Source organism: Perognathus longimembris, chromosome 13, assembly GCF_023159225.1.
Source record: "Perognathus longimembris pacificus isolate PPM17 chromosome 13, ASM2315922v1, whole genome shotgun sequence".
In the NCBI taxonomy this organism is placed as follows: Eukaryota; Metazoa; Chordata; class Mammalia; order Rodentia; family Heteromyidae; genus Perognathus; species Perognathus longimembris.
Window position 1 is genome coordinate 19,720,648 of NC_063173.1, and position 24,162 is coordinate 19,744,809.

The following is a 24,162-nucleotide window of genomic DNA, read 5'->3' on the forward strand; positions in this document are numbered from 1 at the left end:
GGGGAGGGCCATGGGCTCATCAGGCTGCCCTAGAGCCTGATCCCACGTGAAGCTAAGCAAAGTTAGGTTCCGGCCTTCCCGGTGCCCTGACTTTTCTCTCGGCTCCTTTGAATAAGGGCAGCACACTGGAAAGAACAGGGACCTGTAAGTCTTGAGTGTCTTGAGCCTTGGTCTCCTCATCTAAGTGGGGAGCCTTTTCCTAACCTAGAGTCATATGCCTTCCTTCTCTTAATGGCCCTCCTTCCTGTTCTTTCTGGTCCTGGCTGACCCTTGCAGGCCCTGTTCCATCTCTAGGAAGCTCCCTCTCATTCTCCAGCATGGCCAGCAGGAGTCCTGGGCTCTGCTTGTCTAGATTACATAATGCGTGAGGGCACCTGAAGCAATGGCAATACGCATAAGGCCTCACAGCCCAGGGTGATGGACAATATAGCCTTGGTCTACCCAACAGTGAAGTCCATGTCCATTCGTCTTCCCAGTATACTAAGTAGAGGTGATCCTTAATGGGTGATAGATAGATATGTAGATAAACTAATGTCATAAGAATCATGAGAACCAAAAGCGTATTTAGGGGGAAAAATGGTTTGAGCATTTACCTTGTATAGTGGGAATTAGGCAAACATCCTTCTAGATATTAAATGCTCGTGACACCCACTGAGGTGCTTTACCATCATTGTCCTCATTTTAGAGGTAGAGACGTGTGGAGGCCAGAGAGGTTCCGCAGCTTGCCCAATGTCACACGGGAAACAAGTCTCAGAAGTGATTTGTTTTCTACTACTTACACTCCTAAGACTTTGCTGATTTTCAGCTGCCAGTGTGATTCCAGCTCCTCCCCTTCTCTGAATAAGACTTATCTTAGGTCAGTGGCAGGTGCAAGCTGTGTATCCAGGATGGACAGGAAAGAGCCACAGCTGACCTTCCAGGTAGTTGGACACTACAACCAGGGCATTGAAGGAAGGTGTGCTGATCTCTGTCCTGAGAAGCCTGCCACACACCAGTTAGAATCTTCAGCCCCTGACACCAATATTCTTTCTTTACTACAAGCCGTCATGTGATTGAAGACAGGAACAAACCCCGCACACATCACGAGGCCAGACTTTACATTAACATGGGTAATCTATGTAGCAAAGGAGGAAAGAGGTAGTAACAGAGTGTGAAGTCTCATCCAAGCCACGCTGGTGGCAGGGAGGGAGGGAGGGAGGGAGGGAGGGAGGGCTGGCTCCTCTCTCAGGACTAGACTCTTGAGGATTGGAAGGGAAAAAATCACACTGCTGTCTTTCTTTCCTGCAGGGCTCTTTCGGGAAGGCATGGTGAGTTAATTGATGCTGCGGCAGCTGCCTTGATGTGTGTGTCTATTTCAGCCTGGGAACCTGGACGGCCAGCAGGCCGGGTGGGGAAGGACAGCTGACACTGTCCCTCATTCACTGGTCTGCACAGGCCTGGTCCTGCAGGGCAGGCTTGCCCCGTGGGTGTGGGAGAAGCACAGGAGGAGGTGCATGAATGCACTCATGCACTCGGGGATGGGCTCTGCCCCTCGTCTTCTTTCTTTCCTTATCCCTTTGGGCTTGTTTATAAAGCATGAGGGGCAGAGAGCCCCTTCCAGCAGTTTCTGCTTTGCCTGTGAGTGCTTGGGTGGAGAAGGTCACAAAATACTCCATCCCCAGGTTGCAGCAAGAGGAATCTGCATAGGGATATGATGTGGCTGTTGCTCTATTAACCTGGTAGTTGTTGAGTATTCTTGTAACATATTTCGATCATGCTGAAAACAGTGGACCTCAGTACAGCAAAAGTTTATAGAGTACACGCACACAGCCTCGCCTTCCATCTATATGACAAACCAGTGGGAATTCATTTTTCGGGTGGCATTTTATAGCCAGGGAATCTGAAGCACAAAACACAAGACCTAGATCCCTTGAGAGGAGACACATTCTCTCTCCTCAAGCATGCCAGTCTCCATCTCTATCTGTGCACTTGCTAAGATGTTGGTCTTGGCTATCCTGACTTTGAAAATTAGAAGCTGAAATACTTGGGTATTTGGATAGCATTCTCCCTCCAAAGAGCTTCAGACACACTAGAACCATGAGTGTGCCATGATTCTGTGTCAGAGGAGGAAGTACTAAGCCCAGGACAGCTGCCTGGCAAAGTCCACATACACAGCAGGTCAGCTCGGTGGAGAACTGACACCTGTAACTGGGATGGACACACAGGAAAAGGCCCAGAAGGTAGGAAGCAGCCTCAGCTCAGCCTGACCCCAGACTGCAGAGCACCCACCGCCTACACCCCAGAGCATCTCCCACAGGAGCCGGCTGTGGGCCTTCCCACCAGGACTGCACGCTACCCCATGTTCCTTCCTTCTCTTTTAGAACGTGATGCCTTTGACACCTTGTTCGACCATGCACCAGACAAGCTCAATGTGGTGAAAAAGGTAAACCGCTCACAACCTCACCTCTGCGCTCACAGGGCTCTCCTTCATGCCTACTACTGGTCTCTTCTGTAGGGCCTCACCCTGGTTTCTTGCTTTGGGGTGCCAGTCCTCACTGTTCACGCGGATCTCCCCATGGGTACAGTAGGGAGTTGTCATTAGCTGCACCAGAGAAGGAACCCAAGGGGGTCATTCTGTCCCTGAGCCCTCCTTGCTCCCTCTCGTCCCACCCTGTAAACTCCAGGCTCAGGTGCCCGGCCTGTCATCCTGTTTCTCAGTCCTGTGTCATGTGGGCTGCTAAGACACGTTCCTTGTGGCTCCAGGGCCTTCGCACGGGCTGCCCACTCTCAGGGCGGAGTCCCAGGGTGGCATCCTGCATGTGGCACAGACAGGAGTCTCTGTTTTCAGTATCCCTATTTCTTTTGTAGACTCTCATCACCTTTGTGAACAAGCACCTGAATAAACTGAATCTGGAGGTCACAGAGCTGGAAACCCAGGTGGGTGACAGCTGGAGGGAGGGCGGGGAAGCACCTGTCCAGACAGGCAGAGGGCCACCGGCCCCACCCACGTGGCTAGGAAGGCTTTTCCACAGACCTGCAGCTTTCTAAGCTGAGAGGTGAAGCACGAGGTCTGTTCCACCCAGAAGTCAAGCCCTGCTCAGGAGTCCCAGCTAGTCATCATACAAAGCTCATTGAGCACCTGCTCTAAGACCAGCCTGTGCTCCACCTGTTTTTTGCTCTTCCTAGAGCCATACCAAGAAGCCGGGCCTCTTATGAACTCCAGCAGCTATTGTTTATTCCCGCAAACATGGTGGCCCAGCCTTTGAAAGGTTCTAGAATATCAGTCATACAACCATTGTATCTGTGCTCAGGCCATCTCCACACCTGTATATAGACCCTTTCCAAAATGTTTTCACCCCAAGCTAGTGTTCGAGCAGACATTGACCTTTCCCTGATTTCCTTGCACTTAATTCACAAGCCTCTTTTCCCTGAACCAAACCTCCCTGGCTCTACTGCCCAGCAAACCTAGGAAGTCAGGGTTTGATTTGCTTGCTTGTTTTTCCATATAAGAATAAAATAGTCATTTGTATTGACTGTTGTCTGCAAGTCAAGCAGGTCACAAATACAATGCTGGTAACAACCCCATTTTACAGAAAATTGAGGGATAGAGAAGGTACAAGTCCCATAGCTGGAATTGGAAATCATAGCCCACCTATCAAGCAATGAACAAGGAGACTTGAGAAAGGAGAATGCCAGTCCTGTACGATGTCACGGTTCTTTCTCTGTGCAAAAAAGCAAAATTCAGCAGGGCACTGGTGGCTCATACCTACAATCCTAGCGAACTCGGGGAGCTGAAAGCTAAGAATTACAGGCAGGAAAATCCATGAGACTCTTCTCCAATTAACCACAAAAAGTTGGAAGTGGAGCTGTGGCTCAAGTGGTAGTCTACTGACCCTGAGTTCAAGCCCCAGAACTGACACACACACAAAGGTCATGGATGTGGTGTTGCACACTGCAATCTCAGCAAGCAGGAGGTTGAGGCCCTCTTTGGATGTACAGTGATACTCTGACTCAGAAATAATAATAATGAAAGTCAGAGATCAGGAGATTATAGTTCAAGACCAGCCTAGAAATGAAAATTCAAGAGATTCCATTTTAACCAATGACTGGGCACAACATAATCCTGTCATCTTGGCCACACAGGGAAACACAAAGTGGTAGGACTATAGCCCAAGCTCACGTGGGTATAGAAGCAAAACCTTACCTTGAAAATAACCAGCAACAAAATGTTTAAAGTAAAATGAAAAACAGTTAGTGTTGTGGCTCAAGTAGTAGAGGGCCGGCCTAGTTAGAAGCACAAGGCCTTGAGTTCACTCCTCAGTATCACCAAAAAGTAAACCATCATCAATAAAGGCCCAAGTTCTCCCCAGCCCTGCTCTGAGTGTTCCTCCCAGCTCTGATGCCTCTGTACGTTATTGGGTCTCATACAGAGCAGCCGCCACAGTACTCCCCACTGCAGTCTCCATGAGCCCCTCAATGGCAAGGAGCCACACTTGCCCAACTCTGGTCCCCATGCCCATCTTAGAAGTTGGGGTACACAGACAATAATAGGTAATGCTAGGTCATTCGGCATCAGGCCTTGGGCTTGGCCCACATCCTGAGAAGACTTGCTAGAGAGCAGCAGTCCCTGCCTTAGGCCACTGACCCCCACAGTCTACCTGGGAGGTGGCTATTGGATGGGAAGACATGGCAGATGAACCACCACCCAGGGGGTTTCGCTCAGGAACAACAAACCGTCACCTGGCTCTTGCTGTTCAGTTTGCAGATGGGGTGTATCTGGTGCTGCTCATGGGGCTCCTGGAAGGCTACTTTGTGCCCCTGCACAGTTTCTTCCTGACTCCAGACAGCTTTGAACAGAAGGTAAGTGAAAGGGGAACTGGGAGAAGCCCGGGGCCCTCATCACCCACACTAGGGCAGGTTAGCCTCTGCCAGGTCAGCAGTATTTGGAGGCAGGGCTAGGCAGCTACGCTGGGAAGGAACAGCTGACACACCCCCACGCAACCAGAACAACCCCTGTACTCCCCAGCTGCCCACTGCCCTCCTAGCCTGTGCTCCTATTGGTGCATAGCCAGCCTCATCTCCATAGGTATCAGGCAAGGTGGCCGCAGGGCTAGGCAGTCCTGTGGTTCATAACCAGCCTGGTTCTGACAGCCTCCCCTTCATTACTAAGTCCCACTCACTAGACAGAGGTTTTCATTCAAAGTAGGGACCCTTCTCTGCCTCTTGATGTCTTGCCATCTGATCTTTTCAGATATGGGCACGAATGTACCCAGTTTCGAATACAGGGACATGATAGGACGAGAAAGGGGCTACTCTAGGAGCATGCTGGGGTCAGCAAGCCCACCTCTACATGGCCTTCTCCTGTCCATCCATGCTTGTCCTCAAATGAGCTCAGCCTCTGCCTTCTGGCTACATTGTTGGGTTCCTACACTGCCCAGGAAGAGGTCCTGGGGTCTCCAGCATCTGAGATTGTATGTAACACACACACTGCATCTCTCCTGCCAGGTCTTAAATGTCTCCTTTGCCTTTGAGCTCATGCAAGATGGAGGACTGGAAAAACCAAAACCACGGCCAGAAGGTATTTTGTCCTTCCCTGGGTTTGTAATGGTACAGTGAAAGCTTCATTTGAGAATTTGATTTGCAAAGACACTAATCCCTCAGTATCCATGGGAGACTGGTTACAGGATGTTTAATTTGCTTACATGAAATAGTCACAGTACAGTAGACTCTTGCTCTTCATGGGGACACAGTTCCAAGGAAGATGCCATTGAGTAAAAACATGCCTGCTCAGAAGGCCTAGAGCTCGACAGTGTACTGTGGATGCTTGATTCATTTTTCCTCTAACGCCACCCAGCTACTGCTAGATAGACCTGCCACCTCTCAACAAATCTCAAATGTTCACTTTATCACTTAAATTAAGCACAGTCACTTTTACCTTGCTTTGGGAGAACAGGGGGGCCACCATTGGCTTTTGGGTGAGGCAAATTCTCACAGAATGAAAGGCAGGGAAACAGATACCACAACAGTGTAAACACCATCAAAGGTAACATGGGACTGACCAAAGAGCTTCTCCACATCTCCGGAGTGGCATAGTGAGCACACAGGAATTAAATGGTTTTTGTTTCAAAATTTCTTATGTGACCATGTTTGGTGAAAAACAGAATAAATCCTCAACTAAGGCAGATTTACTGCCCTTGACATAGTCTACAGCATTCTCGCAGTTCCTACTGCCCCAGTAATGCTGTGTGACTCATTGCTACATGTACACATATATGTATATGTCCACACCTGTTCAGTGCTTTTGCAGTTCTTGGTTTTGCTTTTGTTGTTGGAAGTGGTATGGTGGACGTCATGGGGCTTGAACTCAGGGCCTGACTGCTCGCCCAGAGCTTCTTTATGCTCAGCGCTAGCACGCTAGCACTCTACCACTTTGAGCCACAGCTCTACTTCTGGTTTTCTGTTGCTTAATTGGAGATAAGAGTCTCATGGATATTCATACCCAGGCTGGCTTTGAACTGCAATCCTCAGATCTCAGCCTCCTGAGTAGCTAGGACTACAGACATGAGCCACCAGTGCCTGGTTTTGAGTATTTTTATTATCTTTAAGTAGCTGTACAAAGGGGTTTCAATACAGTGTGTTGGTTTATGAGTACAATATATCTTGATCAGTGTCACCCCTTCTGTCGTTCTGAATATTTTTGAGCTGCATTGAGTTGAGTCCATGGATGCAGAATCTGTGGGCATGGAGGGAGAAATGACTGGATAAGATTGTAAATGCAAAAGGAACAAATGCTCAGGCCTCCCTCCTGTGCCCACGCTTGGCTGTCTGCATGCGTGTGTGAGTAGGAGGCATGTTTCTCTCAGTCATCTTACTACAGACATTTATTTTCTACCTTGTACCAAGGCCACATTCCATAGTACTAGCACTGGCCAGTCCATGTTGTATTGTGTAAAATTGTGTCACACTGAGAAGGCTGGTCAAGGGTCCTCATGCTGTCACTTTGTGGTCATTTAGAGGCAGGGGCTGCCTCTGCTCTCAGTAAGCTGGGCACCGGTGCTGCCAGCCTGAGCCCCTGCAGACGATGATGCACCAAGAGTGTAAGACTGCGCCTGCCCTCAAGTCTCCCACTGCCAATCAGGGAAGAGGAGAGATGTACCAGTCACCCAGACAGAAGGGCAGTGGTGGTCACAGCTAGGAGATGGCATGCCTGAGAGACCGTGGGAATAGAGGAGGTAGCGTTCTTCAGTCTGGGTACCATTGAGAATAGGCGAGCGAAGGTGGTGAAGGGTAAGCTACCTCACAAGGATCGAGAAGGCCAGGTATGGACAGTAGTGTGCACGAGTGAGCCAAAGTTCCACCTGGGGAGTGGGGACCTGACCCCATCGTTCACAGCAGACCTCAACAACCCATCAGCTCTGCTTACGCAGAAGGTGAACCCCTTAGTGTTTCTACCAAAGCCTCAATCACCTCTAAGTGATGCCTCTAGCACAGCTGTTCTCCCTCTGGGACTCCTTTCCTTGAACAGCCACTCTTGCCATCCTGATACCACTCACAGTGGACTCCTAGTGTCTCCTGGGCAAACCACACACGCTTGTTTCTGGGTAGGAGATGCAGCAGAGTTCGGGGCCTCCTTCCTGCCACAACATCCACGAGCTTCATGTGAAACCTGCCTGCAGATCCAGATGTGCCTTCCAATCATTTGGATACCCAGGCCCCAGCTTCCCTTGAGACAGATGATCTTCCCAGTGTCATCTATAAGAACATTTCAGTGTACAGATGACATTTCGTGAGCAATTATTGAGCTGCTTAATATGAAACTTCCCGAGCGGTGTGAGTGGAAAATCACATCTGTTTTATTTGTTGTTGCACTGGGCATCGTGCCCGGACTGAAAATTTCCAGTGCGTAAAGGAGAACTGAAATGGTGCTTTGTGAAACTACTTAGTGAGATGCGAGACCCAGCTCTCCCTCCGGTTCCTGTGCAATCTCGTAGTAAACGCCACAGGCTTCGCAGGTGATTCTTTGAGGATGTCCAGGTCAGATTGGCTGTGGTAGAGGCATTTTTCATTAAAAAAAAAAAAAATGTTTTTAAGGTCAGGAAACGTCATTCTCTGCTAAGCAGCTTGACCTTGGAGATCTCTTAAACCTTGAAATCCCTTAAGAACTTGGACTCTGAGTGTCAGGTGACCCCAGGTGCATGACCTTTCACCGCTCTGACTGCTGGAAGCCAAGAATGAACATCAAGTTCATGGTTAGTGGAACAGTTGCATGTGAGGCTGTTGTCTTGTGTTCATTTTTTTTCATGCCAATACTAGGACTTGAACTCAGGGCCTCACATTACAGGCATAAGGCCCTGGTGCCCAGCTTCAGCTTCTGGCTTTTCATTTGGGGCTAACCATCGTCACATGCCTCCTTCATTCTCATTCTCACAGTGGCAGTACATTCACCATCAAATATAATCAGGACACCTGTGCTGTGGGAGCCAGCAGGGACTCAGAAGAAATCTAGTTCGTGCAGGATTGAAGTCTGTAGGACACCAAGTAAGCTGATGAATAGCAGAAGTGTAAGTGTAGTAAGGCAGTGAGTTAGGACCAGACAGACTATGATGAACAAAGCTAGAGAACAACTAAGCTGGGACAGCAGCTTAAGTCCAGTGATGAGCTCACCTGGCAAAGGACTTAGTCCATGGCTGCATACTATGTAGAAATAGTATACAGAAACCAACAGGAACAAAAGCTCCTACCTCCAGCATGACCAGGTTTTAGTTAGCAAAGGCACAGAACAGCAGAAACTGCTGCTAAGAGGTAAATTGGTACAGCCATTTTAGAAAACTTTCTGTCCTTGTCTAATATATGTAGTAAACAAAATGATCCCTACCATACACACACCTAAAATAAAAACAATCTTCTAATCATTGAAATCTATTCGCATTCACTTACATGGAAAGAAACTTGGCTATATTAAATACATGATCTTGAGATGAGAGATTATCCTAGATTATCTAAGCAGCCCCTGTAGAATCGCCAGGATCCTTATGAAAGGGCAGAGGAAGGCTGGAGTGTCAACCATGTAGCCTGAGGCTCACCCAGCTCTTGCTAGCTGTGAAGACAGGAGCAGGCTATGAGCCAAGAATGCAGAGGCAGCCCTGAGAAGCCAGAAAATCAAGTTCAAAAGAATTCCCCATTAGAGCCCCAAAAGGAATACAGCTAAGCTGTTACCTTGATCTTTTTTCCCCCAGAGACTCATTTCAGGCTTTGTACCTCTAGAAATGTGAGAATAATAGTCTATGTTGCTCCATGTACCACTGGCTCATGCCTGTAATCCTAGCTAATCAGGAGGCTGAGATGTGAGGATCAGGTTTGAAACGAGCCCCAAGTAGGAAAGGCTGTGAGACTCTTATTTCTAATTAACCTGAAAAACGGAACTGGTGCTGTGGCTCAAAGTGGTAGAGCACTAGCCTTGAGCAAAAAGAGCTCAGGGACAGTGCCCAGTCCCTGAGTTCAAACCCCACAAACAACAACAAAATCTATGTTGCTCTGGACCACCAATTTTTGTGATCATTTCTTATAGCAATAGTAGGGAGCTGGTTGGTATACCCCATGACCCCACAATTGTATTCATAGATATGAGTGCTCATATGCCTGGAGAAAATTCTTAGAATACCTTCAATTGACCCCTTGCACATTCCCATTGGTGGGATTTAATTTGGTAGAGACACTATGGAAAACAATATGGAGGCGCCTCAAAAGATTAAAACCAAAACTGTTGTGAAATCCAGCAATCCTACTGCTGGAAATAAGCCAAAAGAAATTAAATCAGTCTGTCAGCGATAACTACATACTCCCTCCTCCCCCAACACACACACGTTCACTTCACTATAACAGCCAAGAAATGAAACTACCTAAGTGACCAGCAGTGGAAGAACGAATAAAAAGAATGTGATACATATACACCATGGAATACTATTATCTATGCAACATGGGTAGATTTAGACATTATGTTAAGTGAAGCCAGACACAAAGAGACCAGTACATGATCTTGCTAATATGTTAAACCTCCAAAAGTTGATCTCATAACTACCATTCTAGTCTTGATTTTTTATAAGAAGCTAAGGAGACCAGAGTGGAGGAGGGGTTGGGGAGAGGCTGGTCATTGGATACAAATTATAGTCAGAGAGGAAGATTAATTTCTCATGTTCTGTTGCACAGCAAATGTAGTAAACCATAAGCATGTGTATTTCAAAATAATCCAGAGACTTCCAATTTCTCACCACAATGAAATTGTCAATGTTTCAAGCAATGGATATGTTGATTACCCTGATTTGATCATTGTACAACATATCCATGAGTGAAAATCATTACACTGTATTTCATAGCTATGTATGGTTTTTGTGTCAGTGTTTTTGTTTTGTTGTTTGGTCAGTCATGGGGCTTGAACTCTGGGCCTGGGCGCTGTCCCTGAGCTCTTCAGCTCAAGGCTAGTGCTCTACCATTTTGAGCCATAGCACCACTTCCAGTTTTCTGCTGGTTAATTGGAGATAAGAGTCTCACAGACTTTCCGGCCCACGCTGGCTTTGAACAGCAATCCTCAGATCTCAGCCTCCTAAGTAGCCAGGATTACATGTGTGAACCACCAGCACGTGGCCTCAGTGCCTTTTAAGCAAGAAAAAAAAAAATGCTCTTGATACCCTAATTATAAATGGCTCTCAAATAGATTGATAATCACTCATACCAGTGAGCAAGAAGAGTGAACAGTGACCCCTTGTCCTTGCCCAGAGGCTATGTCCTGAGTACCTGTGTCTGCTCGATCTCTCCTCAGCCCCAGCCTGCCAGACAGCCTCTGCTGGTGGGCTCTGCCCTGGAGTCCCCCAGTGCCTCTGTTCCCAATCGGGCCCTGGGCCAGCCCATGCAGGCAATCAGCAGTACTGTGATTAGCAGCACTAATCACACAATTTATTAGGCCAGGGCTTTAAGCAAGCTCTGTTTATGCAGCGTGGAGTCATAGTGCATTCCCAGGAACCCACAGCCCTCTCTAGTGGTCTGCCAGTCTGCCTGTGACTACCTGGGTGGTCAGCCACTTTTGTTTTTTGCTTTATTTTGTTTGCACCAGTCCTGGGGCTTAACTCAAGGCCTGGGCATTGTCTCTGAGGTTTTTGGTTTTTTGCTTTTTTTCCCTCAAGGCTAGCACTCTTACAACTTGAGCCACAGGTCCACTTCCAGCTTTTTGGTAGTTTCTTGGAGCAAAGAGTCTAATGGACTTTCCTGTCTGGGCTGGCTTTGAACTTCAATCCTCAGATCTCAGCCTCTTGAGTGGCGAGGATTTCAGGCATGAACCACCAGCACTCAGCCAATTGGCTTTCTTGATAAGAAAAAAATGGTGCACCATATCTCTCAACCACAGTGGTGGTGATGGTGAAGGACAACTCAGACTCCCTAAGAAGGCCTAATCTTCATGAATGGTGATCCCTAGAGTTGTGTAATGCACACTACATGTACTGACAGCTGCTCTGCTTTCAACAAAGGTGAGAAAACTATTTAAGGGACCCTTCATATAATCCCAGTATTTTTCCTAAAGATACTACTGCTCACATATTAGGGCATGCTGGGAATCCCAGCACTCTACTAAGGCAGGAAGATCTTGAGTTCAAGGCTAGCCTGGACTGTATAACAAGACACCGCCCAAAGAAATTTATCCAATTTTACCAGTGAGAAAACTGGTTCAGAGAAGCTAATAGTGAAGATGGGCTTTGAACCTTAGTGGGTATTAAAAGCAGATAAAGTGGTTATCCATGTATCTCTTGGTACTTTGGGAGGTCTGGCCATGGCAGGTGTTACAGCAAAAAGATGGGCTCTCTGCTGAAGGCACAGAGGTCCAAGGCAGATGCAGACACTAATCAAATAATAGAAACACAAGTGACTGAGAGCTGCAGCCAGTGCTACAAAGGCAGCACATGGGGGCTCTGAGATCACAAGTACCACTCCCCCCCCATACACACAGATAAACACACAGACCCAGGGCCACCTCTAGGGGGGAAGCAATGTACACATTGCAACAGCAGAACTGGGCCTCGAGCAGCCACGAGGAGGCAGTGACAGGAAGCAGTGTGACTGGGGTATATAGGGATGGGTGTGGCATGAAATAAAACTGGAGAGCAGGCTGGGCCATGCAAAGCCAATTGGGGAGCCAGGGGAGAGCTTAGGTGAGATGGCTGTGAGGTACATAGCTCCAAGGGACTCCAGGTTACATTAGTGTCTACGGTAACAGATTTGTGCAGGGCACAGCCAACCGTAGATGTCTACAGATCTGGCTATAGTAAGTAGAATGAATTGGCAAGGGCAAGAGGAGCCCAGGTAGGAGCCTGCTGTGGCCAGAGAGCCACGCTGCCTCTCCTCATGCTCGTTCCCTTGGTGAGCTCTCCACTGCTCCATCTGCCTTCCTAGTAATTCCTCCTTAGAGTAGCCCCCTAGTGTCAGACTTCCTTGAAACCTAAAAACTACCCCACCCCGCCCCCCAGGAGAGGGCAAGAACCAGCCAGAAAGCACAGGACTACAGCTAGTAGAAGGCAATTGAGGATAGGACTCAGCACAGCGGGGCAAAGTCCTCAGAAAAGGCTCAGAAATATGGACAAACCAACATGGGAGCAGAAAGGGAAGCTATGCCAGGCCTCTAAGGAGGTCGCTGGGAGCTGGTACCGATCAGCTGGGGAAGGCAGGATTGATAGGCAACCAGGATGAACCGCAGGGAACAGACGAGGGGGGACATAGAGGTAGGCGGAGCCTAAGAGGGTTCCCAACCCAAACCCTCAGCTTATAACCCCACCAGTGTTCATCTTCGTTGTGCACGGAGCCTGGGCTGTAGTGCCTCTAGCTGTGGCAACCACAACCACAAGAGAAGCAGGCCTGGGACCCACCTTATAGTCTGCAGAGGAGTCCAGGCCTCCCACTCTGCCTGTCCTTAAAGCTCTGGTCCTATAGACCTAACCCTGCCTGATTTCCTCATGGGTCACCACAATCTCTCCTGCTTTTGGATCCCAGATGAGCTGTTAGCATGTCTTACATAGCTCGTCTCCTGCACACCTATGCTCTTCAATGCCATTTTTATTGTGAAAATATTACACAAATAGGTACCTAAGACAAATCATCAGACACCATCACACCACCACTGCCTAAGTCAAGGACAAGAGTAGAGGAAGCTTGCAGGGGCTGCCCCCAGCCTGCCCTGTGTCCTTTCTGAACACAACCCCCACCCCTCCCTAAAGGCAACCACTGCCCTGACTTTCATACTCATCAGGGTTTGGTTTTTTTCTTTTGTTCTTGGCTTTTCCTTAAGTTTTACTACCTCAGCACGCATTCCAAAAAAGGAGACTGTTCTTTTTTGTTCAGTCTTCAAAGGATGGCTAGAGAAAGGAATAGAGGGATGAAAGCAGGGAAAGCCCTAGTGTGGAGAAGAGGGTGGGGGAGCTGGCAGAGATTGCAGCAGCAACCACAGAAGACAGTGGCCAGTAAGGGCGTGGGTGGGTGGACAAACGCATGGATGGAACCCGGATGGAAGGAGTACATACAAATGTTATGAGTGGAAAAAAAGGGGGGGAGGGCTGGGAATATGGCCTAGTGGTAAAGTGCTCACCTTGTATACATGAAGCCCTGGGTTCGGTTCCTCAGCACCACATATATAGAAAAAAGCCGGAAGTGGCGCTGTGGCTCAAGTGGTCGAGTGCTAGCCTTGAGCAAGAAGCCAGGGACAGTGCTCAGGCCCTGAGTTCAAGCCCCAGGACTGGCAACAAAAACAAAACAAATAAAACAAATGTTGTGAGTGGGCATGTCCAACCTCTAGCCTACATAATCCAAACTCCACAATGTAAAATTCCAAATCTTTTAGGTCCCAGCCCCATCTTTGGCTCACATTTGCACACACACACACACACACACACACACACACACACACACACACCCGCGCGCGCGCGCGCTCTCAAGAAGAGCTGGCTTTAGCAGGACACAGTCAACCCTTGCCGTGGGACCCTGCCCACGTCCATCATTTCATGCCATCCACGGCTCTCCTCCAGGAAGACAGGAAAGACCTGTTACTCAGAGGCTCCAAACTTAAAGGAACCCACTTGAAAATACATCCCAAACCCCAGCTTCTCCTCAGTGCCTCACGCAGCGGGCCTGCTCTATCCGCTGTGGGAAGCTGACTTCCTGAATCCTCCCTGGCAGGTGCCTCCTCTCTGCCCGGCAGGATGGGGGAGTATCCTACGCCCTCTGGGCCCATCCCTTTTGCATACAGTTGGCACAGTGATGCAGGTCAGAGGCAGGGGGAGAAAGGCCCCGGAGACAGCTAAGGCTGTGTGAAGCCTGTGTGTTGTAGGGCCTGCTTTATTTCAGTCAGAGACATGACCCTGGAAACCCCCACCCTTCACCTGCTATAAATCCTCACTGCACATCCATGCCACCATCTGCAGCTGGTGGCCCTGAGCCCACCCAGGGTCTGGTGGGGCATGGGGATGAGTGACAGAGGGACAGGGACAACAAATAACTCTCAGGCAGCCCCTCTAAGGTAGCTGGTGCTTTGCTTTCTTTGCAGATATCGTCAACTGTGACCTAAAGTCCACGCTGCGAGTGCTGTACAACCTCTTCACCAAGTACCGGAATGTGGAATGAGAGCCTGCACCCCCCCCCCCACACTGCTGGCAGACTGGACCAGCCTCCAGGGACCGCCTCCCCTCGCCTGTTCCTGTCTCCCGCTCTGTGCTCCCCCACAAGCCCAGTGTCCACCCAGAGATAGTGGGAATTGAGGTCAGGAAGGAAATGACCAGTAACTCAGTGAGCTGATCCATCACCTTCCAGGCCCTGGCAACTGAACCCCCAATGAAGGGAAAGGCATCAGCGCCCAGGTGCCGGCCCCACTTTCCCTCTTCATGCCTTGGGAATCAGCTTAGGCCCAGGGTTCCCAGAAGCTGCAGTGAAGAACACAGCTGCCACTGCTGGAAATCAGAGCTGCCAGCCTCCTCACGAAGTGCCCTCCTCTGCTCCAGCTCACAAATCCTCATGATTCCAGTGAAGTAGATGCTCCCTTCCCCTTTGCACGCGAGGAAACTGAGGCTCAAAGGTTGATTGCCTTGCTAGATGTTGGTAATTTTCTTCCCTACCCACTACTGTATTTTTTTAGACAGAAGGTCACTGTAGCCCAAGGTGACCTCAAAACTTTCTAACTTTATGCCTCAGTCTGCCAAGTGCTGAGATTACTGTCATGAACCGCCAACACCAGCTCGTTTTTCCTCTTTGAACAACTTATTTGTTAATAACTAGTCAATTACAACCCATTCTTAGCACCTCCTAAAATGTGTGTGTGTGCGTGTGCGCGCACGTGCGCACGTGCACGCGCGCATATCGCCTGCACACACCCTCATCCTCAAAGAAGAGAGGAAGCACTGATCTCAGGGCAGGGGCAGGCTAGGTCAGGGCTTGGTGATTCATGCAGAAATTGGCTAGTTGAATTTATCCCAATTAATAGTGTGTGTGTGGCAGGAGTCATGTCTCTCAACCCTTTGTGCAAATGAAAATTACTCTTAATTCCTTCAGATTTATAATAACCCCATACTCTGGTTTGAGGGTGACATTTGGGAAGGATTCTGTTTAGAATTAATGGAGTGGCACATTTTGCAGCCTTTTTGCTTGATTGCATGTAATGGAAATGCCCTATATTTTTCTGCAAAATAAGTACTCAATTCATTATCGTTAGGCGAATGTACAATATACCCAGGCACCGCAGAGAGCTGGGCATGGGCCCCTGTGAGTCTCACTTGGGAAGTAGGGCTCCTCAACAGAGACCCTTGAACTTTAAAGAAAGGAACTCCTTTTTGCTTTCTAATTGATCATTTAGACCATTCTGGTGAAGTCTGCCCACATGCAATTACCAGCTAATTCAGGCGAGGAAAAATGTAAGTCATTTAAACCAAAGCTGAGCAGTTTCCTTGCGTGGGTGACTCAAGGGCTTGTGGTTACTTGTATCTTCTCTCTGTGAACCCCACTCAGAATTCTACTGTGCCTGGCTGCTAGGTTCTGTAGGAAAAGGAAGGGATATGGGAGGCGGGGGGGAAGAAGACACGGGGATAATATTTAGGGGATACCCTGAGACTGAGAGAGACTGAGAGGTATGGCTTATGGTACTTAATTTATGCCTTTAAAATGCTCAAGGCCTTAGAATAATCACTTGTGCTCATGTTGTGTCTTTATTCTACAAGTTTCATGCATGTACCAGAGAGACACCAGCCTGTGTAGCTTTCTCCAGAAGCATATGCCTGTGTTGCCATTACCTGGGGCCTGTTGTAGCAAGCCCATATCTGCTTTGAGGAATTCATCAGACCACCTGGTCTGGCCTCTCATCACTCTTAAGACATTCCTTTAACCTACTTCCTTCTTTCTATACTATAACTCAGAGTCTACAACATTTACAACACATGCCATATTTCTTTGGGTATATTAATTATTTCTCAGCATAATGAGCATTTAAGGTATAAAGGCAATGTACTGTCTTCTGTTGATTTATATATAAGAATACAGTTCTCTTTTTACATAATTAGTGAAATACCCTATTTTTTAAATTAGGAAACACAGAAAAATGTATAGTTCCTATTGCTGTCTTCTAAATTCTTGGTAGCAAATCAATATACTCTTTGGTCTCCTGGAATGTGTTCATTTAGACAAGCTTTGCTGCATGAATTTTGTCTCCTTGTTTTGTCATTTTTCTCTGGTGTTTAAGATGAAAATGAGAAACTTGGAGGGTTTTTAAATAACAAGTCTACTAATCAGAAAATGGTGTTTCAGAATGAAGATCTTTTCCGTATAGCCCTCTCGTCTCCCCAAGGTGTTTCTCATTAGATTCTGGATCTTTTCTTGAAAATGTGACTATGATTTTGAAGGTGGAAAGAGGCATCCTAACCATAAATAAACCAAATTAGCTTTCATGTCTAAAAGAAGAAAACACTGAGATAAGAATCAAGTCTCAGGCTGGGTTAGAGCTCAATGGCAAAGCGTTTGCCTAAAATGCAATAAGGCCCTTGGCTCAATCCCCAGTACTACCAAAAAGAGAAAAGAATCAAGTCTCTGTAAGAGCACTGAGAAGTTTCCACCGCCCCCCTTTTCTAAATTTAAATCCATTGTTATTTGTAATAGTGAATACAGAAATAGTACAAAGAAGCATGAATGAATGTCTAATGAAAGCCCTAAGTCTCCTCATCTCTCTCTCTTTCTCTCTCTCTCTGCTCCTTCACTCACTCCCAGCAGCCATAACCATTTCAAGCAGAAATTTCTTTTTAGATAAAACCTAAATGTACTAAAATCTTTAGATTTTAAAAAATATTAATAGTCTCTTATACAGAGTCACACACACTGCTTTTAACATATTTTAACATGAGAACCCAGCACACATGTCTAGTCTGCTTGAGGTAGGGAAGAAAAGACCTACCCAATGGGGGAAAAGCTTCCTCCAGTCAACTACCAAAAACAAAAAAAAAAAAGCATTATAAAGGTTACTGAATACCCTATAAGAGAAGCTGTAAAGTCCAGCCACCAACCATATTGCATTTGTCTGCTGTAATAAAAGGCACGGTATAGAGTCCATATTTCCAAAGTCTGGGGCAAGGTTTCTTTATGAGCATATCACCAGTGTTGTCTTGAGTGGATGCAATTTTCAAGTGCTGCCATCAGGACTCTAATTATGAATTACCCTTAGCTTCATCATTATGAATCTATTCTGTTGTAGGTTGCTTGGTTAACCTGCAGCGTGTAGCGAAGCTTATTTGCATCAGCAGTATTCTGGGGCTATAATTTCCAATAACTAGACTCTACAACATGTATACATTGTGGTTCCCATGTGAATCATCTATACCACTGTTAGAGCAAATGTATACATATCTACTCCCCCAAATTAGTACTAATTTATTTTTCCACTGGAAAATGAGACTAGCTGGAGTCAAGAGGTCAAACAGTTTTGCCCTGCCTCAGTAAGGGGTGGGTCAAAAATAAATTGAGGACCCATTTCCTTTCATACAGCCTCACCTCGAGAATCTTACCTGTACAGTAACTACTCATGCAAAAGAGCTAGATCCTGACATCTTCACCAATTCCGACATGACACAGACTTCCTCATCACATTCACCTAGACCTGTCAGAAAATCCAGCAGAGTTGTGCAGATCCTGAGAGCAAGAGAATTGCGCTGGGACACAGTCTGGGTGGCAGGTTGATTCACTAAGGCATCTAAATACCTCCACACACCAGCTTCCTAAATACTTCCAGATGCGCCCTTAGTGAAAGGCAGGTCAACGAGAGCTGCCACAAGCACTAAGTTTCTATTTCTCACTTGCTTCTGAAGGGGAAAAAAAAAAAAGTAAGCCAGGCTAGCTGCAAATTCTTATGCCCCAGCCTTCTTGGTTTGATGGTATACATGTGAATACACGCTTGTAAGAGCAGCAGAGCTCTGAGGATATTCAGCATTGGATGTCACATTCAAATAAGTTTTGGAACACAAAGCTAAGAAAATTAAATCTGCTTCATTTTTTTTATTTGTTTATTAATCAGAATCCATGTCAGATCCTCTGACACTAATGAATAGCAGGACTCCAAAGGGAAGAAAGAATTTACGGGGTCCCAACTTTGAGCTTGGCCTGTTTGCCCCTTAGAATGAGTACTCCATGGAGCTCACTCGTTTGTCCAGTGAGCGATATTCCCAGCCTGCATGTGTTGAGTAACAGATCACAGTCTGGAGAAGACACATGAAGAAAAATAGTTCACGTTGAAAACTGATAACCACTATGAAGGAGAAATGCAGTTGGCCCTTTGTTCACAGGTTTCATATTGACAGAATCAGCCAATCTCAAACTGAGCAGGGGGAGGGGAACTGGCTACCTAAATCCTAGCTACATAAAGGAGGTTGAGATCCAGAGGATTGTGGTTTGAAGCCAGCCTGGGACAGGAAAGTCTATGAGACTTCATTCCCAAATAACCAGCAAAAGGCCAGACTGGTAGCACGGCTCAGGTGATAGAGCATCAGCAGAACAAGCGAAGCTGAGTGAACACAAGGCCCTGAATTCAAACTCTGGTTTTATCCACCTAGACTAAATGCTTTCTTATCGTTATGCCCTAAACAGTACGATGTGACAACTGTTCAAAGAGACTGACGTGCCTTATAGTATTATATGTAATCTGGGAATGATTGAAATACAGAGGAGGCTTACACAACACACATGCAAATACCATGCCCTTACATATAAGAGACTTACACAGCCATAGATTTTGATACCTTCACTGGGTCCTGGGACCAATCTCCCATAGAGACAAAGGGGCAACTGTATTTTTAAAAAATGCAAGTGTTCTCATTTAGATTTAGAAGCCAAAACAGGTCTCTGGAAAAGTAACAATTTAAAATAACAACACCTGAAAGCTAAGCTCAAATGGCAGAGTGCTTGCCTGGCATACACAAGGCCCTGAGATCAATACCAAGTACTACAAGTAAAAAAAGAGATTCCTTGATCAAGATATATTGTATTCATAAACTTTTATTAAATGGCAACTCCTTTGCACAACTACTTAAAGATAATTTAGAAAAGAAATTGAAAAAAAATGGTTAAGAAAGGGTCACACCTGAACCACAAAACTACTCAAGCAAAGAACTTGCCATTCAATGGCCCAGCATGGCTGAGCTCCTGGGGCAGATGAATAAGACGTGATTCCTACAGGAATTGGCAGAAAGCCAGGCCAGCTACAGTACAAAGAATGTTCAGGAAGAAGAGGAATCAAATTACAATATCAGAAGAACACAGATTTATGATAAGAAAACACGATGCTTAATTTTTTCCTCTCTGTGGTAAAACTGGGGGAAGCTCTGTGGACAACTTGGAGGTCTGGGGCTGCCCTTCTCATCTGTGGGTAATGTCCACGGCTGGACAGCAAAAGCAACGAGGAGAGGACATGAAGCTCCCACCCCACCCCAATCCCGTCTCAAGCACAGCTGCACAAGCTTCCCCTAACATCTCAGCACGGCCTCTGAGAAGAGTTAAAGGAACCCACAGAATGGACCTGGCTGAGCCTGCAAAATAAAGGAAAGAAGAGGACTGCAGGCCAGATGGAGATCCCTGGGGACACGTGGGCCCCTCCCTCTCCTCACCGTGTTGGATCCCTTTGGTGAGGGAGGTGAGGTCACACCAGGAGTGCTGCCATCCAGCCTGTGCTTAGGATAAGACACAGCCATCCCTTCCATGCCCTCAGGGAGTCCGTTCCAGACTCACCCACAGATACCAAACTCTGCTTATGCTCAAGTCCTGTGTATAAAATGGCATCATATTTATACATAGCCTTACACAGCTGCTCCCTCTGTGTTAAAACCGAACATAACCAATGCCTATGAGATAGCTGTCCCAGTGTATTGTTTGGGAAAGATGAACATCTGCACTTGGTTGAACCTATGGATGTGAAGAGCTGACTTAGATAAGCTTCCTGGTTGTGGGGTACTCATTTCATTTTTTCCAAATTCTCACTAATCAGCATGAACTATATCCATGCTACCATGTTATACAAAGCCTACAACAGGAGCTCACCGAAGCTTCACTCTGAGTGTCTTGTAAAGTATCTTTCCTAGGAAGGAGTTTTGAAATACCGAAATATCCTTGCAAATTCCCACGTGAGAGCTGCTGGCTTGTGGGGCAGTCCCTGGTGCTGGCCCCACAAGGGTGCTTTGTCCTTGGTGGCCCGTGGCCACCAAGAGCAGAGCATTCTGGGTCCTTGCTTCAGCTCCCCTCACCTCCATGCGCATGGGTCTGGCTTTCATGGGTGACATTTGAAAGCACTTAGGAAATTCTGAGAAGCACCCATGATGAAGATAAATGGCATCTTATCAGCAAAACAGACTTTTCATTTCTTTTTATCGATTTTCATGTTTTCACATCTTCAGATGGGATTGGTTGACCCAGGGCAGCATTCCAAGACACACAAACGTCATTAAAGCAGCCACTTTAAAGAGTGTGATGTTTTATTGAGGAGGACAGGACAATAGATAAATGTTTAATCGGTTTCACGTTTGCTCCATCTGGGAGCCAGGGCCGGGCCTGCACAACAATCCCGCTGTTCTGTGACTTCCTGGAAACCTTGACAATGGCCTTGCCACCCGCCTGTGGAAACACACTGCCTGCCCTTGGCAAATATTTGTCGGCATTTCTGAAGGCTTTCCTTGCTCAGGCTTCAATGGTTACCATGTCTTCCCGTATTTGTTATGATACCGGGGAAGATAAACTCTCACTGAACCAGGCATTTGGGATTAGCAACAAGCAATGAGATGATGACCAGCAATGGTGCACTATGCTAGGTTCCTGGAGGCCAGGTGCTCTCTTCTCTCTGCATCTCTTCACTGAGCTCTCTGATCAATGGGGCACACTTGGAGAGGAGGGGCAGGTTGCATTCTCTGAGCCTGCACTGAATGCATCACTGGTTCTCTCAGCGAATTCCCAGAATATCCTACTATTCTGCATTGGAGTTGCATGCTGTTCAGACCCAGGACCAAGGCTGCCATTAGCTGGGGGAAGCTAAGCTCTTCATCAGGGACTCTAATCAGGGATCTGCCAGAGAGCTTTAGTTTTAAAATTCATCCATAATCATAATAATTCCAATCCCTACAATAGTGCTCTCACCCTTCGCAGCACAGGCCTGCCTAACATGGATAACGCAGAAGTCCAAATGCTGTGGGATGAGGCAAGCTCAGAATGCCCATGAGCGAGTCATGTGATCACACTGGAGAATCACGGTGGTGCTCCTACTCTACATTCAGCCCTAAATCTATGCGCAAAACAGGATCCGGAAAAGTGAGGCCTTTTCTCAAACGCCTCTGCCATCATCCTAATGGCAGTGACGAATGGGGCTCTTTTAGAGTAATTCAGTGACATGGTGAGATAGATCACATCGACGGGCCCAGCCAGACTCTCTCACAGTTCCCCTCGCCTCAGCTGGCACGGAATCTGTGAGGACATCTCTCGCCATGATCAGTAACCGTGTTTCATACAGGTTTGCTGCTACAAAAACCACCCAACTCACTCTAAAACCAAGCAGAGATTTGGGGTCATTCTTCTAAAATCTCACTTGTTGCTAAGAACTCATTGTCTTATGTGGCTACTGTATATGATTTTGGTACCCTGGCGATTGTATATGTGCTTACCTGAACTAGGGAAGGGAAAGAAGAATGAGGGAGGGTGTAACCAATATGACAAGAAATGTACTCACTACCTTAGTCTGTAACTGTACCCCCTGTGTACATCACCTTGTCAATAAAATTTAATTTAAAAATAAAATAAAATAGTTTTTTTTTTTAAAGAACTCATTGTCTTGCTAGCAAAGATTTTTAAGTAGCCATTAAGGATCCTCTATCTAGTGTAGGCTCAACCACTGGCCATTTTGACTCTGACCTCACACTCAGGCCTCCTTTCTAATCCATCCTTATGTCATACCCACTTGTGTTTCTTATTCTCCAACATGGCGTTACTTGTAACCCACAGAACGGCACCAGCTGACTACTAGGTTATCCTTCCAGAGCACTGAGTGCTCTCTAGCTTCTGAAGATCCTCCCTCGGTCTCATGAATTCGCTCCACCTCACCAACACCTACTTCTTTTTCTTCCCCATGCCAGTGCTATCCTTTCTCTTCTTAGATCTTCGTCTCTTCTTTCACCATGAAACCAAAGCTGTTTTAAGGAATATCTCAACACCTCTTCTCATGGCCTCTGTCTGCATCTTCCTGCCTCAATTCTAAGGCTACCCTGTCCGGCCCCATTCCAGTGATGAGGGACAGATGACCCCCACACTCTACAAACTCGGGCATCTCTCCTCCAGCTCCCAGGCATCCACTCCAAACACATGCAGATTTCTAGCAATTCTCTCTCATTTTCTCCTTAAAACACCAGCTCCATTGTGCAGATCCATCCTGACCCCATTGCCTCCCTTTCTCCTTTCTTCTATGGATCCCTAAAAAGCTGTCCTCGGATTTCTTTTTTTTTTTTTTTTTTTTTTCTTTTGCCAGTCCTGGGCCTTGGACTCAGGGCCTGAGCACTGTCCCTGGCTTCTTCTCGCTCAAGGCTAGCACTCTGCCGCTTGAGCCACAGCACCGCTTCTGGCGGTTTTCTGTATATGTGGTGCTGGGGAATCGAACCTAGGGCCTCGTGTATCTGAGGCAGGCACTCTTGCCACTAGGCCATATCCCCAGCCCCTGTCCTCGGATTTCTAAAAAGCTGAAATCCAGGATTGGTTCTGGATTTGTGGGGACAGGATTCTGCAAGCAGCTAAGCCAGTGCAGCAAGCCAGGCTAGAGAGCAAGGGAAGTATTCTCCGGGACCATCCAGCTCAGCTGTGTGATCCCCTCCTCCTCCAAGAACTTGGCTGCCAGTTTCAGATAAGCTATGTTTATTCATTTCTTACTGGTCCCCTGGCTCCCATTCTCTGCTCTTATGCAGTGTCTTTTCTTCTCTCCAGCTCCCAAATGTCAACGTTCTCTCCATACATCTCTGACTCCCAACACTGCCCACCCTCCTTGTAGTCCCAGCTCTCCAATCTACTGTCCATTTCTAATTCACAACACCTTCTAAATGTCCTAAGTCCCTCTGGCATAGACCAAACTGAATTTTTATCCTTTCCAATCTTGCTCCCTTTGTGGATATCCCTCATCTCTTCTACAGGTGCCATCTTCTGTCCAGAACCTCAGATACATTCTGAATGTTTAGCTTCCTCCAACACATCCAGTAGGCTCCATTGATGACTTCCGCATGGGCCACCTGTTTTGCATTGATCCATCCTGTTCAGATTCCCAAGAATCCTCTTATTTAGGACTCATCTGATAATCCTGGAGATTGCAGGGACCTCCTAATTAGTTTCTCATTTGGGTGGTCCAACTTACACATGCTCCCTGCCTAACTTCTTGAGACATAGCCAAGAACATTCCATGCCCTTCTCAGGAGATACCTACAGTGGTACTTCCTGAATATGTATGGTGTGCATTTCCCCAAGTAATCTCATTTCATCCTTTCAACAATCCTATGAGATAGGTACTAGTATCATCACCATTTTACAGAAAGAAGTGAAGATAAAGAGTTTGATCACATGCCCTAAGTGACAGAGCTGGCCTCAGAGTTCTGACAGTATGGACTCAGAGGCCAG

General features: G+C 47.0%; 1 protein-coding gene across 1 annotated transcript in view; it reads left to right on the forward strand.

The window, feature by feature from the left end:
- Parva (parvin alpha) overlaps positions 1-18,347 on the forward strand; it is a 140,898-nt gene extending 122,551 nt beyond the window's left edge. Inside the window, exons 8-13 of the mRNA XM_048360797.1 lie at positions 1,288-1,307; positions 2,361-2,422; positions 2,848-2,916; positions 4,738-4,839; positions 5,485-5,557; positions 14,558-18,347. Of these exons, the coding sequence (XP_048216754.1) occupies positions 1,288-1,307; positions 2,361-2,422; positions 2,848-2,916; positions 4,738-4,839; positions 5,485-5,557; positions 14,558-14,634 (403 nt within the window). The 3' untranslated portion in view covers positions 14,635-18,347. The remainder of the gene's footprint in view (positions 1-1,287; positions 1,308-2,360; positions 2,423-2,847; positions 2,917-4,737; positions 4,840-5,484; positions 5,558-14,557) is intronic.
- The last annotated feature ends 5,815 nt before the right edge of the window (positions 18,348-24,162 follow it).